The sequence below is a fragment of the Scyliorhinus torazame genome, chromosome 4 (assembly GCF_047496885.1).
Source record: "Scyliorhinus torazame isolate Kashiwa2021f chromosome 4, sScyTor2.1, whole genome shotgun sequence".
Lineage (NCBI taxonomy): Eukaryota > Metazoa > Chordata > Chondrichthyes > Carcharhiniformes > Scyliorhinidae > Scyliorhinus > Scyliorhinus torazame.
Genome location: NC_092710.1, coordinates 79,077,772 through 79,093,690, shown reverse-complemented (window position 1 = coordinate 79,093,690; position 15,919 = coordinate 79,077,772). Strand labels below are relative to the sequence as shown.

Genomic DNA, 15,919 nt, shown 5'->3' with positions numbered 1-15,919 from the left:
AGGGATTGGGGAGAAGATGGGTCAATGGGATTGACGTATTGTGGAGGAGATGGGAAGGTGGGATTGAGGGATTGGGGAGAATGTGGGTCAGTGGGATTGAGGGATTGGGGAGTAGGCGGGTCGGTGGGATTGGGGAGAAGGTGGGTCAGTGGGATTATGAGGTTGGGAGATGGTGGGTCAGTGGGATTGTAGGTTAGAGGGGATTATGGGATTAGGATGAAGGCCTGCTCCTGATTAATAACCTTTGACAGATAGCTGGTGGCATTTGGAAGCTCTTTCCATAAACTCCGAGAGAGCGAGATTGAAACACCAGAGATTGAATTGTGGTTGTAGTTGTGGACCTTTAATTGTGGTTTCAAAAAAAAGCTCAACATGATTGGGGAAGGGTGTTGGGAGACAGGAAGGGAACATGTAGGGTCTGAACACGGTTATAGGTGAGGAAGAACTCCAGTGAGGAATTACGGCGTGATGTGTTTGCGGAATTGACTCGTGCAGAGTGGGGTGGGGGCAGGGTTGAGGGGAGAGGATAGTCTGGAAGCCACAGCATGTGGGAACAAATTGCTTATCGCTGTCTGCCGACGGCACTCCGAGGGTCTGCTAGCTGAATGGGTGCTTCATCGAGATCAATAGGAACAGATGCCTCCTGAAAGATAGCATAAAACCATCAATTAGGTGGACCATATGGACATTGGGTTTCCCTTCCTCCACCGTAGCTCCTTGGCTGCTGAATCCCACTCATCCATGAGAGGCATAGGCCATGGGCCAGGATTTCGTAAACTCCAAAGTGTATCATGGAGTTTACCTGACCTAAAACTTTTAATAGATTTTGGTTATGGGGAGCACAAGGGCCCACTCTACAGGTCTGATGCAACAGAGACACCAAAACAATGTTTATTCTATGAATTTAGTTAACATTTTATAAACACACAATAAACATTTTATCAACTACCAACACAACTACCCCCGACAGATACAGTACTCTATACGTAACCCGTAATAACTTTCCTAACAACATCCATAAGCCAAACCCCCTTTTTAACAAAGCAGTAGGTATAAATTCTTTAAACAAGACAGTTATCACTTTTAAATTATCAAGTGATCTGGACACCTTTTAACATACAGAGAGAGAGACAAAATGAACCTTCCTTGTCTGAATTCAGCTTTCAACTGCCTAAAACAAAAGCAAAACACAAAGCCACAAACAGCTTCCAGCTCAAAACGAAAGTAAAAGCCAGAGAGACAATCCAGCTCCACCCCCACAATGACATCCCTGCAGCTATTTGATAAACGCCCATTTCTTAAAGGTACACTCCCATGACACATACAAATGAGCAAGAAAAAGCAATAGACCTGAGGATTGCAAACAGTTTAAAATTCAGCAAAGGCGGACCAAGGGATTGATTGAGAAGGGACAATACAATATGAAAGTAAATTAGCGGGGAACATAAAAACTGACTGTAAAAGTGATATGTAAAGAGAAAAAGATTGATTAAAAACTAATGTCGGCCCCTGACAGTCAGAAACGGGGGAATTCATAACCAGGAACAAAGAAATGGGCGAGGAACTAAATACATACTTTGCTTCTGTATTCACAAAGGAAGACATGAATAATGTACCGGAAGTTCTGAGAAGCACAAGGTTTAGTGAGGAGCTGAAGGAAATTAGTATTAGTAGAGAAATGGTTTTGGAGAAATTAATGGGATTGAAGGTGGATAAATCTCCAGGGCCTGACAATCTTCATCCCAGAGTACTTTAGGTAGTGGCCCTAGATGTAGTAGCTCCATTGGTGGTCATTTTCCAAACTTTTTTGGACTCCGGAATGATTCCTCCATATTGGAGGGTAGCGAGTGTAACCCCACTATTCAAAAACGGAGGCAGAGAGAAAACAGGGAACTATAGACCAGTGAGCCTAACGTCAATAGTAGGGAAGTTGCCGGAGTCCATTATGAAGGATTTCATACCACAGCATTTGGAAAGTAGTTCTGTAATCAGACAAAGTCAGCATGGATTTACGAAAGGAAAATCATGTTTGACAAATCAAATGGAATTCTTTGAAGACGTAACTAGTAGAGTTGACCAGGGAGAAATGGTGGATGTGGTTTACTTAGACTTTCAGAAGGCTTTCGACAAGGTCGCACATCGGGATGAATGGGCAAAGTTAAAGTCCATGGGATTGCAGGTAGTGTCTTTAGATGTAGAGAAAGCTGGTTAGCAGACGGGATGCAGTGGCGTAGTGAATTGTCACTGAAGTAGTAATCCAGAAACCCAGTGTAATGTTCTGGGGACCCGAGTTCGAATCCCGCACATGGCAGGTGGTAGAATTTGAATTTAATAAAAATCTGGAATTAAAAGTCTAACGATGAGCATGAAACCATTGTTGATCGTCATAAAAAACCCTCTGGTTCACTAATGTCCATTAGGGAAGGAAATCTGCCATCCTTACCTGGTCTGGCCTACATGTGACTCCAGATCCACAGCAATGTGGCTGACTCTTAAATGCCCTCGGGGATGGGCAATAAATGCTGGCCCGGCCAGCGGGGCCCACATCCCAGGAACAAATAAAGAAAAAAACACACAGGAAGCAAAAATTTGGAATAAATTTGTCTTTTTCTGATTGGCAGGCAGTGACTAGTGAGGTACTGCAGGGGGTTGTGCTCGGACCTCAATTGTTCATAATATATATTAATGATTTGGATGAGGGAACTAAATGTATTATCTCCAAGTTTACAGATGATACAAAGTTGAGTGGGAAGGTGAGCTGTGAGAAGCATGCAGAGATCCTTCAGTACTGAGGTGAGAAACTTCTTCACCCAGAGAGTGGTGAATCTGTGGAATTCAACAGAAAGTAGTTGAGGCCAAAACATTGTGTAATTTCAAGAAGGAATTAGATATAGCTCCTGGGGCTAAAGAGATCAAGGGATATGGAGTGGGGAGGGTGGAGGAGGTGGGATCAGGGTATTGAACTTGATGATCAGCCATGATCATAATACATACATAGATATATAGAAGATAGGAGCAGGAGGCCTTTTGGCCCTTCGAGCCTGCTCCGCCATTCATCACGATCAGGGCTGATCATCCAACTCAATAGTCTAATCCTGCTTTCTCCCCATAGCCTTTGATCCAATTCACCCCAAGTGCTATATCCAGCCGCCTCTTGAATATATTCAAAGTTTTAGCATCAACTACTTCCTGTGGTGATGAATTCCACAGGCTCACCACTCTTTGTGTGAAGAAATGTCTCCTTATCTCGGTCTGAAATGGTTTACCCTGAATCCTCAGACTGTGACCCCTGGTTCTGGACACACCATCATTGGTGACATCTTCCCTGCATCTACCCTGTCTAGTCCTGTTAGAATTTTATAAGTGTCTCTGAGATCCCCCCTCATTCTTCTGAACTCCAGTGAGAACAATCCCAACCTAGTCAATCTCTCCTCATATGACAGTCCCGCCATCCCTGGAATCAGTCTGGTAAACCTTCGCTGCACTCCCTCGAGAGCAAGAACATGCCAGAATGGCCTCCTTGTGCTTCTATTTTCTATGTATGTTTAGTTTCCATCTGAACAAAGTCATGCGGCATTTGAGGCTTTTTACAGGAATCTTTATGGGTCGGAGCCATCAATTGAGGGGCGGGGGAGGAGGGGGGTGCAACACCTTCCTCACGAAGGTGATTGTGGAGGATCAGACAGGCTGTGTCAAGGGCTGTTGAGTGTGGTTATCTCGCCCCGCCTGAGGAGCCCGTGCCGGAGCTGGTTGTGTCTTTTGATGCCCCAAAGGCATTCAGCAGGGTGGAGAGGTTTGTCCTCGGGTTGATGTATGGGGCTCCCTTGGTTAGTGTTCGTATTAATACCTTGAATTTGGGGTACTTCCATTTGAAAAGGGAGGGGGCTAGACCGGGATGTCCAATGTCTCCCCCCTTACTCGCGTTATCGATTGAGCCCTTAGCCATAGCTTTGAGGGCTTCGTGTATGTGGAAAGGGATAAAGAGAGGAGGGGTGTAGAACAGGGTGTCCCTATATGCTGATGATCTGTTGCTTTATGTTATGGACCCGGTCCTCATTATGGGTGAAATAATGGAGCTCCTGGGAGCTCTGGTTCTTTTTCCAATTGCACGCTGAATCTGGAAAAGAGTGAATATTTTCCTGTTAACCCCCCGGGAATGAGAGCCAACTTGGGGCTGTTGCCTTTTCGCTTGGCCAGCTCTAACTTCAAGTATCTGGCTGTCCGGGTGACCCACGATTGGGCCCAGCTTCATACATTGAACCTCGCAAGTCTGGTGGACAACCTTCCTCGGTCCCCGGCAGGCAGAGTCCAGTCTTATCAAAATGAATATTCGTCCAAGGTTTTTATAATATAACAGTAATCTTCATTGTCACAAGCAGGCTTACATTAACACTGCAATGAAGTTACTGTGAAAGGCCCCTAGTCGCCACACTCCGGCACCTGTTCGGATACACGGAGGGAGAATTCAGAATGTCCAATTCACCATGCTGAGATGGTGTTGGGGTGGGGCAGTGACCTAGATGCCACATGGAGAAGATCAAGGTGAGGTCCTGTCGGGGGGTATAGTCTGGGGACGGCCTTGCTTCCATTTTCTCCGGCTAGGTACTCCTCGAACCCGTTGGTCGTGCCCACTTTAAGGATATGGAGACCCTTCAGGCCGAACTTTAAGCTTGGAACTGTGTCAAAGCTGGCCGCCATCTGTGGTAATTATTTATTTGAAAGGCTGAGATTGGACGCTACACTCGAGGTGTGGGATGGAAAGGGTCTGGAGAGATTCGGGGATTTGTTAATAGAATGTCGGTTTGCCAGCTTGGAGTTGTCGGGGGAGATTGGGCGGGGGAGGGCGGACTCGTTCAGGTAGTTCCGCGTGAGGAATTTTGTGGGGGTGGCCTTCTCAACTTGTCCCGCGACACAGCGGGTGCCTCTGTTGGGAATGATATTTTCGCTGGAGGGGTCGGAAGAGGGTACCACGTCTGGGCAAATTGTGTCTGAGGACTCGGGTTTGGCAGATGGAGTGAAGGCGAAGTGGGAGAGGGAGCTGTGGCCGACAGTGGATGATGAGGTGTGGAGTGAGGCTCACTGCAGGGTGAACTTCCCATCTTCCTCTGTGCAGCTTGATCGAATCCAGTTCAAGGTGTTGCACAGGCCGCTCCTGACAAAAACTAGGTTGAGTGTTTTTTCTTTCCGGACTTCGGAGACAGAAGTGAGTGGCATTCCGGGGAGCCGACCTGTCACTCGCATATCTTCAGGTCATGCCCCAAACTGATAAACCTTTGGGTCTTCAACGCTATGTTGAATATTGATCCAGAATCTTGTCCTCTGGGGGCCATTTTAGGATATCGGACTCGCCGGGGCTATGGGCAGATGTCCTTGCCTTCATAGAATAGATTTAAATAGAATTTACAGTGCAGAAGGAGGCCATTCGCCCCATCATGTCTGCACAGGCCCCTGAAAGAGCATCCTACCTAAACCCACACCTCCACCCTATCCCATTAATCCAGTAACCCCACCCAAGTTTTGGTCACTTAAGGGGCAATTTAGCATGACCAATTTACCTAACGTGTTAGGTACACTGGTCTAACACTGGCTGCAACTGGATGCAGCTTAGATCAGAAAGATACTCCAGACCTTGAAGTTAGTTCAATCAGGTTTATTGAACTAATAGCACAGTAAGCACAGTTCCCTGTGAGTTCGACTCTCTGCTAACTTAAGTGTGGTTACTCTGTCTGACTGAACCAGACTAGCTCTTAGCCACATGGTGGGGGTGTGAGATTGTAACAACACCCTTGACTGACTCTCTAGATGTTCATCAGTGGAAAGAGGTGGAGTGTGAGTGCCTCGTGTCTTTTATAGTCAGATCCCACCCCTGAGTGTCCTGCCTGCTTATTGGTCATGTCCTGTTCTCTGTGTCCATTAGCTGCTTGTCTGTATATCATTATGTGTGTCTGCATATCATGACATCTCCCCTTTTTTTAATGTTTGGATGACATATGTGAACGTATTTACAAGAATAGGCCAATATTAACATATATACATGCAGTGGATGTTAACATATGTACATGTGAAGACAGCTGTCTAATGCGAGAACACAGAACATAGCAAACAGAACAAATGTTCATAAATCCAGTCTCTGGGGCTTGCATCTGATCCTGGTCGACCGCCGGAGAGGTGGTGGTGGGGACGACAGCGCCTTGATGGGCGGGATTGAAGTCTGACTGGTGGCCTCGTGAGTCGAGGTATCAGGAAGTGGCAAAACAACAGATGGAAACGGGAAAGAATGTGGTTGCGGGCAGGCAACTTTGCGCAGTGCCCGTCTGTTTTGTCGCACAACAGAACCATCAGCCAGACGCACAACATACGAGCGGGGGGCAGCCTGTCGAACAACGACAGCTGGAGCTGACCAGCCTCCATCAGGGATCTTGACTCGAACAGTGTCTGACGGGGATAACACGGGCAAATCGGTGGCATGAGCATCATAGCCCTGTTTTTGCCGGTCTCGGAGTTGCTGCACCTTCTGCAGCACCGGGAGGTGATCCAGGTTGGGCACATGTATGGCTGGAAGTGTCGTTCGCAGGTCCCAGTTCATCAGGAGTTGAGCCGGTGACATGCCAGTGGACAGTGGGGTTGCCCTGTACTCAAGCAGCACAAGGTGAATGTCAGACGCAGAATCCGCGGCCTTGCAGATGAGCTGCTTCACTATGTGCACCCCTTTCTCAACTTTTCCGTTTGACTGCGGATAGTGTGGGCTGGAAGTGACGTGTGTGAACTGATACGACTGGGCAAACAGAGACCACTCGTGGATGCTGAAGCACGGGCCATTGTCACTCATGACAGTGAGTGGGATACCATGCCTGGAGAACGTCTCCTTACAGGCCTTGATGACGGTCCGAGATGTGAGGTCTGAGAGCTTCACGACTTCAGGGTAATTGGAACAGTAATCAATGATTAACACGTAATCACGACCATTTGCATTAAAGAGGTCCATGCCAACCTTGGACCACGGAGAGGTTTCGATTTCATGCTGCTGGAGCGTCTCCTTGCTCTGCGCTGGCTGGAAGCATTGACAGGTCGCACAGTTAAGGTCCATGTCCGCGATGTCCTGGCTGATCCCGGGCCAGTAGACAGCCTGCCTGGCTCTGCGTCCGCACTTTTCCACACCCAGGTGGCCCTCATGGATTTGACGGTGCACCAAGCTCTGGAGACTGTGTGGAATTACAATCCGGTCCAGTTTGAGGAGGATACCATCAACCACCGTCAGGTTGTCCTTTACATTGAAAGTTTGAGGGCACTGCCCTTTCTGCCAGCCATTGGCTAGGTGTTGCAAGAGGGGGTCTTTGGCTGTCTCCTCACGGATACGAATCACCTTCTCATCAGATGCCGGGAGGGTGCTAGCACACAGCTGCACCTGTGACTCAACCTGTGACTCAATTTGCCGGCTGACGTTCGGTGGTTCACGAGGCACGGTGATGGAGCGGGACAGCGTATCGGCAATGGTGAGCTCCTTGCCAGGCATGTAGACCAGGTCAAAGTCGTACCTTCTGAGTTTGGGGAGGATGCGTTGCAACCGAGGCGTCATGTCATTAAGGTCCTTGTGGATAATGTGGACCAGGGGCCTGTGATCCGTCTCGACTGTGAATGTTGTCAGGCCGTAGACATAGTCGTGAAACCTGAGAATGCAAGTGAGAAGGCCCAGGCATTCCTTCTCGATTTGTGCATACGTTTGTTTGGTGGGCGTCATTGCCCTTGATGCGTAGGCAACCGGTGCCCAGGATGAAGTGTCATTGCGTTGCAGCAGGACCGCACCGATGCCATCCTGGCTCGCATCTGCCAAGACTTTCGTTTCCCTGTCTGGGTCGAAAAATGCCAATACGGGTGCAGTGGTGAGCTTGGCTTTCAGCTCCAACCACTCTGCCTGATGGGCCGCCTTCCACTCGAAGGCAGTGGACTTCTTCACTAGGTTTCGTAGGGCCGTGGTGTGTGAGCCCATGTTTGGGATGAAATTGCCCAGAAAATTGACCAGGCCCAGGAAGCGCAATACCGCCTTCTTGACTTCCAGGACCTTCATGGCTGCGATGGCCTTGACCTTGTCTGTGTCGGGGCACACGCCCTGCTGAGAGATCTGGTCACCTCGGAACTTGAGTGTCGACATGCCAAAGCAACATTTGGCCCTGTTCCGCTTCAGGCCATTGGCGTGGACACGACGGAATACCTGCTGGAGATGGGAAATATGCTCCTTGGGGGTCGTGGACCATATGATGACGTTGTCCACGTACACACGAACCCCTTCGATGCCCTCCATCATCTGCTCCATGATGCGATGAAATATCTTCGGTGCCGAGACGATGCCGAACGGCATACGGTTATAGCAGTATCTGCCAAACGGTGTGTTGAAGGTGCAGAGCCTTCTGCTGGACTCATCCAGCTGGATTTGCCAGAATCCATGTGACACATCTAACTTCATGAAAAACCTTGCATGTGCCATCTCACTGGTGAGTTCCTCCCGCTTCGGGATGGGGTAGTGTTCATGCATTATATTCTGGTTGAGACCCTTGGGATCAATGCAGATGCGCAGGTCTCCAGAGGGTTTTTTAACCACCACCATCGAGCTGACCCAGTCAGTCGGTTCGGTTACCCTGGAAATGATCCCCTGCTGCTGCAGCACCTTGAGCTGTTCCTTCAGGCACTCCTTCAGCGGAGCCAGGACCCGGCGTGGTGCATGGACCACAGGCTTGGCATCAGGTCGCAGTAAGATTTTGTACCGATATGGCAAAGTGCCCATCCCGTCAAACACATCTGGATACTGAGCGAGGATGTCGTCAATGCCAGCTTGAAGATCCACGTTGGAGGATGACGTTGAATAAACCCGCTGCACCAGGTTTAGCTTTTTGCAGGCATGCGCGCCCAGAAGGGATGCCCTGTCCAGCTTGACAATTTCAAACCTTAGCCGTGCATGGGTACTCCGGTTGGAGACGAGTAGATGGCAGGTCCCAGTGCCGTGCTGGCATTACCATTATAATCCAGGAGCTGGCAGGCTGCTGGAAGGACCTTGGGGGGCTTCTTGATGCGTTTGAAGTCTGCCTGTGAGAGGAGGTTGGCAGAAGCACCTGCGTCCAGCTTGAACTGGATGGAGCAGCGGTTGACCTCCATCACCGCACGTCATTCGTCCTCCGAATCCACAGCGAGGATGGACTGAATGCGAGATGAGTTAGGTGTGGCACGTTCACGTGTGGTAATGATGCCCACTCGGCAGGCGGACTCCAGGCACTCGTCCTCTGGATCCGTTGTACTGCCAGGATCAGAATCCTGGAATCGTCGTTGCACATTCTGGACGCGCAGTCGTCGGAATTGGGAGCACTGGCCTCTGACCTGCACAAGGCTGCATAGTGTCCAGGCATCCCGCAGTTTAAACATCGCCTGCCTCTTGCAGGGCAGTGCCCCTGAAGTGGGCATTGCCACAGTTCGGGCACATCATGACGTCGCCGTTGCCACAGTTCGGGCACGTCATGACATCGGCGTTGTGACGCCGTGTACATCGTCGCACATGCGCAGTGCGGTCGGCAGACGCCTGCACCTGCGCAGTGTGGGCGTCGGCCGCTTCGTTATCCAGGTCGCATCGCGCATGCGTGGGGCTCCTGGAAAAGCGCATGAGGTGGGCGCTGTCTTCAATGCTGAGGAGCTGCATCTGGGAGATGGCCTGCACACTCACTGCCTCGTAGGAGGCAAGTTTCTCATTTCCAGCTGATTTGTATTGGGAATACCGATTTTTTGCGTGTTCATGCACTGTACATGTTTCAATCGCGACTGGTAGGGTCATATGTTTGATTTTTAAGAGCTGATCTCTCAGAGGATCAGAGTGAACTCCAAACATGATTTGGTCTCTGATCATGGAGTCAGCAATATCACCAAAGTTGCAGGACAGCGCGAGCAGGCGGAGGATAGTTAAGAAGGCATTGAAAGCTTCATCTTTACCTTGAAGACGTTATTTGAATATGTAGCGCTCAAAAGATTTCATTGGTGTCCACTTCACAATGACTATCGAACTTGTCCAGGATGGTCTGAAACTTTGTCTTGTCCTGGCCTTCGGTGAAGTTAAACGACTTGAAGAGTTCGATGGCTTGATCACCCGCTGTTGAGAGGAGAAGCGTGATCTTTCTTGCACCAGACGCCCCCTCGAGGTCTGACGCTTCGATGTACAGCAGAAACTTTTGCTTGAATATCCACCAGTCAGCACTGAGATTGCCGGAGGTCCTGAGTTGGTGAGGAGCCTGAATCTTCTCCATGGTGCCGGGATACATTTTGCTGGTCGTCACGGAACGGACTGAGGTAAGCCACCTTAAATTAGTAGTCTCCTGGTATCATGTCGTAATAGGTACACTGGTCTAACACTGGCTGCAACTGGATGCAGCTTAGATCAGAAAGATACTCCAGACATTGAAGTCAGTTCAATCAGGTTTATTGAACTAATAGCACAGTAAGCACAGTTCTCTGTGAGTTCGACTCTCTGCTAACTTAAGTGTGGTTACTCTGTCTGACTGAACCAGACTAGCTCTTAGCCACATGCTGGAGGTGAGATACTGTATATACACCCTTGACTGACTCTCTAGATGTTCATCAGTGGAAAGAGGCAGAGTGTGAGTGCCTCGTGTCTTTTACAGTCAGATCCCACCCGAGTGTCCTGCCTGCTTATTGGTCATGTCCTGTTCTCTGTGTCCATTAGCTGCTTGTCTGTATATCATTATGTGTGTGCCTGCATATCATGACAACCTGCACATCTTTGGACTGTGGGTGGAAACCGGAGCACCCGGAGGAAACCCACGCAGACACGGGGAGAACGTGCAGACACTGCACAGACAGTGACCCAGCGGGGAATCGAACCTGGGACCCTGGAGCTGTGAGGCAACTGTGGTAGCCACTGTGCAGCCGTGCCGCCCTTTGCCTTGCTGATTGCCTTGAGGCGAGCCTGCGGGGTTGGAGGTCACCGTCTCTGCCCAGTGTCTCAGTGTGGTTGGGTGACCTAATGGAATTATAATACCTGAAGAAAGGTACACCCTCGGGGGTTGGGTGAGGGCCCGACCGGAGATGGCAGCCTTTCATTAGCTACTTTAAGGAATTAGTCACCGTCAGTTGCTGGGGGATACGGTTTGGAATTTAGTTTGTTTGTTTTTTCGGTTGTCTTTTTTTATCTTGGTGGATGGGGTGGGCCAGATTAATCAGGATCTTCGTTCTGTTGAGTTTTGTGTTCAGTTCACTTCAACCCTGGGATACAGATCGTGCTCACATGTGATGCTTGTCCTGGTTCAGCCAGGTCTTTGACAAGGTACCGCATGGTAGGTTGTTGCAAAAGGTTAAATCTCACGGAATCCCGCGTGAGGTAGCCAATTGGATACAAAATTGGCTGGACGACAGAAGACAGAGGGTGGTTGTGGAGGGTTGTTACAAACTGGAGGCCTGTGACCAGCGGTGTGCCTCAGGGATCGGCGCTGGGTCCACTGTTGTTTGTTATATATATTAATGATTTGGATGAGAATGTAGGAGGCCTGGTTAGTAAGTTTGCAGATGACACCAAGATTGGTGGCACAGTGGATAGTGAAGAAGGTTATATAAGATTGCAACAGGAATACAGGTTCATAGCTCCTTGAAGGTGGAGAGGCAGATGGTCAGGGTGGTGAAGAAGGCATTCGGCAATACAGGAGTTGGGACGCCTTGTTGAAGTTGTACAAGACATTGATAAGACCAGACATGGAATACGGTGTTCAGTTCTGGTCACCCTATTATAGGAAGGATATTGTTAAACTAGAATGAGTGCAGATGAAATTTACAAGGATGCTACCAGGACTTAATGGTCTGAGTTATAAGGAGAGGCTGGATAGGCTGGGACTTTTTCCCTGGAGCGTAGGAGGCTTAGGGGTGATCTTATAGATGTCTATAAAATAATGAGCAGCATCGATAAGGTAGATAGTCAACATCTTTCCCCAAAGGTAGAGGAGTCTGGAGCTAGAGGGCGCAGGTTTAAGTGAGAGGGGAGAGATACAAAAGAGACCAGAGGGGTAATTTCTTCACACAGAGGGTGGTGTGTGTCTGGAACGAGCTGCCAGAGGCAGTGGTAGAGGCGGGTACGGTTTTGTCTTTAAAAAGCAGTTAGACAGTTACGTGGGCAGGGTGGGTATAGAGGGGTATGGGCCAAATGTGGGCAAGTGGGACTAGCTTAGTGATAGAATCTGGGCGGCATGGACAAGCTGGGCCGAAGGGCCTGTTTCCATGCTGTAAACATCTATGACTCTGTGATCTGTGGGAATATGGATTTAGTTGTAAAATTTATAGGAAAATCTTTTTTGAAAACCCTCCCTTTCTTTGTAACCTCTTCGAGCCCCGACAAACCTCCCTATCTCTGTTACCACGTCCAGTCCCCAAAACCCTCCCTATCTCTGAAACCTCCTCCAGCCCCTACAACCCTCCCTATCTCTGTAACCTCCAACAGCCCCTACAACTCTCCCTATCTCTGAAACCTCCTCCAGTCCCTTCAACCCTCCCTATCTCTGTTACCTGCTCCAAACCTTACAACCCTCCCGATCTCTGTTATCTCCCCCAGCCCCTACAACCCTCACTTTCTCTGAAACCTTCTCCAGACCCTACAACCCTCCCTATCTCTGTAACCCCCTCCAGCTCCGCACCCTCCCCCATCTCTGTGAACTCCTCCAGCCCCTACAACGCTCCCGATCTCTGTAACCTCCTCCAGCCCCTAAAACTCTCCCTGTCTCTGTAACCTTCTCCAGCCCCTACAATCCTCCCTATCTCTGAACCTCCTCGCCTCTACAACCCTCCCTATCTCTGTAACCTTCTCCAGCCCCTACAATCTTCCCTATCTCTGTAACCTCCTCCAGTCCCTATAACCCTCCCTATCTCTGTAACTTTCTCCAGCCGCGACAACCCTCCTATCTCTGTAACCTCCTCCAGCCCCTACAACCCTCCCTATCTCTGTAACCTCCTCCAGCCCCTACAACCCTCCCTATCTCTGTACCCTCCTCCAGACCCGACAACCGTTCCTATCTCTGTAACCTCCCTGAGTCCCTACAACCCTCCCTATCTCTGTAACTTTCTCCAGCCGTGACAACCCTCCTATCTCTGTAACCTCCTCCAGCCCCTACAACCCTCCCGATCTCTGTAACCTCCTCCAGCCCCTACAACCCTCCCTATCTCTGTAACATCCTCCAGCCCCTACAGCCCTCCCTATCTCTTTAACCTCCTCCAGCCCCTACAACTCTCCAAGATATCTGTGCTCCTCCAATTCCAGCCTCTTGCCCATCCCCTGAATCCCATCCCTCCACACTGGCAGCTGTTCCTTCAGATGTCTGGACCCAAAGCTCTGAAATTCACTGTCAAAATCTCTCCCTCTTTCTTTGTCTCTCTCTCCCAATCCTCCGTTAAGACTCCCTGAATCCTCTCGCTTTGGCTGAACTTTCGATCATTTCATCCTCATCCTGGCTCAGTGTCGATATCAGTTTGAAAACACTGCTCTGAAGTGTCTTGGGATGGTAGGTCATGTGTGAGGGGCTCTGGAAATCCAATGTGTTGTCACGGCAAAGAGCTATCAATACCACAAAGGGTAAAAGGACATTTGGGGCCACCAGCCCCCTGACACCAAGAGCGGGCCAGTGTCAGACAGCTCAGTCACAAGGTGAGGATGAAGCCCAGGTCCCCCGACATGTTGAGAGTGAGTGACCCAGTGTGTGCTCCAGGAGGGAGAATCTCACCTGGTTTTCCTGGGCAGCTCTCCATTGCTGCCTCCTGTTCTCCCAGTGCAGGCACAGGACAAGACCAAAGAGAATGAGCAGAATCAAAGCCATTGCCAGGGCAACAGTGACAGCAGCGGCGAGAGTGTTCTCGTGTTGCTCAACTGAAAATCAAAGGGACAGTCAGCAGGAGGAAAGCAACAAGAACCAACACACTGATTCAATCAGAGGACAAGGTAAAACTCCACAATGGACACACGCACTCACACTTGGCGATGAGAGTGAGTCTGCTCAAAATGCTTCATGTTCACACCCACTGTACACAATCCCAATGGACCCAAACCCCTTCACATTCACTCCCACTACACAATCCCAATGGACACAAACCGCTTCCCATTCACTCCCATTGTACACAATCCCAATGGACCCAAACCCCTTCACATTCACTCCCACTACACAATCCCAATGGAACAAACCGCTTCCCATTCACTCCCATTGTACACAATCCCAATGGACCCAAACCCCTTCCATTCACTCCACTGTCCACAATCCCAATGGACCGAAACCCATTCCCATTCACTCCCACTGGACAATCCCAATGGACCCAAACCCCTTCCCATTCACGTCCACTGTACACAATCCCAATGGACACAAACCCCTTCCATTCACTCCACTGTACACAATCCCAATGGACACAAACCCCTTACCATTCACTCTCACTGTACACAATCCCAATGGACCAAAACCTCTTCCCATTCACTCCCACTGTACACAATCCCAATGGATCCAAACCCCTTCCGATTCACTCCCACTGTACACAATCCCAATGGACACAAAACGCTTCCCATTCAATCCCACTGTACACAATCCCAATGGACCCAAACCCCTTCCCATTCACTCCCACTGAACACAATCCCAATGGATCCAAAGCACCTTCCCATTCATTCCCACTCTACACAATCCCAATGGAACCAAACCACTTCCCATTCACTCTCATTGTCCACAAACCCAATAGATCCAAACCCCATCCCGTTCACCCCCACTGTACACAATCCCAATGGACCCAAAGCCCTTCCCATTCACTTCCACTGTACACAATACCAATGGTCTCAAACCCCTTCGATTCACTCCACTGTGCACAATCCCAATGGACCCAAACACCTTCCCATTCACTCCCACTGTACACAGTCAAAATGGACCCAAACCCCTTCCGATTCACTCCCACTGTACACAATCCCAATGGACACAAACCCCTTACCATTCACTCTCACTGTACACAAACCCAATGGACCCAAACCTCTTCCCGTTCACTCCCACTGTACACCATTCCAATGGACCCAATCCCCTTCCCGTTTGCTCCCATTACACATAATCAGAATGGACCAAAAACCCTTCCTGTTCACTCCAACTGTTCAATCCCAATGGACCGAAACCCCTTCTCGTTCTCTCCCACTGTATAGAATCCCAATGTACTCAAACCCCTTCCATTAACTCCCACTGTACATAATCCCTACAGACTCAAAACCCTTCCCGTTCACTCCCACTGTACACAATTCCAATGGACCCAAACCCCCTCCCAATCACTCGCACTGTACACAATCCCAATGGACCCAAACCTTTTCCCATTCACTCGCTCTGTACACAATCCCAATGGATCCAAACCCCTTCCCATTCATTCCCACTCTACACAATCCCAATGGTCGCAAACTACTTCCCATTCACTCCCATTGTCCACAAACCCAATGGATCGAAACTCCTTCCCATTCACTCCCACTGTACACAATACCAATGGACCCAAACCCCTTCCGATTCATTCCCACTGTACACAATCCCAATGGACACCAACCCCTTCCCATTCATTTCCACTGCACACTACCCCAATGGACCCAAAGCCCTTCCCGTTCACTCGCACTGTACACAATTCAAATGGACCCAAACCCCTTCCCATTCACTCTCACTGTACACAATCTCAATGGACGCAAACCTCTTCCCATTCACGCCTACAGAACACAATCCCAATGGATCCAAACCACCTTACCATTCATTCCCACTCTACACCCTCCCAATGGAACCAAACCACTTCCCATTCACTCTCATTGTCCACAAACCCAATGGATACAAACCCCTTCCCATTCACTCCCACTGTACACAATCCCAATGGACCCAAACCTCTTCCCGTTCGCTCCCAC

General features: G+C 49.5%; 1 protein-coding gene across 3 annotated transcripts in view; it reads right to left on the bottom strand.

The window, feature by feature from the left end:
- Nucleotides 1-321: 321 nt before the first annotated feature.
- The window catches only part of LOC140411610 (immunoglobulin superfamily member 11-like), a 366,531-nt gene continuing 350,933 nt past the window's right edge, over nt 322-15,919 (bottom strand). For all 3 annotated transcript variants that reach the window (XM_072500668.1, XM_072500669.1, XM_072500670.1), the window contains 2 exons: nt 13,752-13,894; nt 322-643 (listed from right to left, as the gene is read on the bottom strand). In XM_072500668.1, coding sequence (XP_072356769.1) covers nt 563-643; nt 13,752-13,894 — 224 coding nt within the window. In that variant the 3' untranslated portion in view covers nt 322-562. The remainder of the gene's footprint in view (nt 644-13,751; nt 13,895-15,919) is intronic.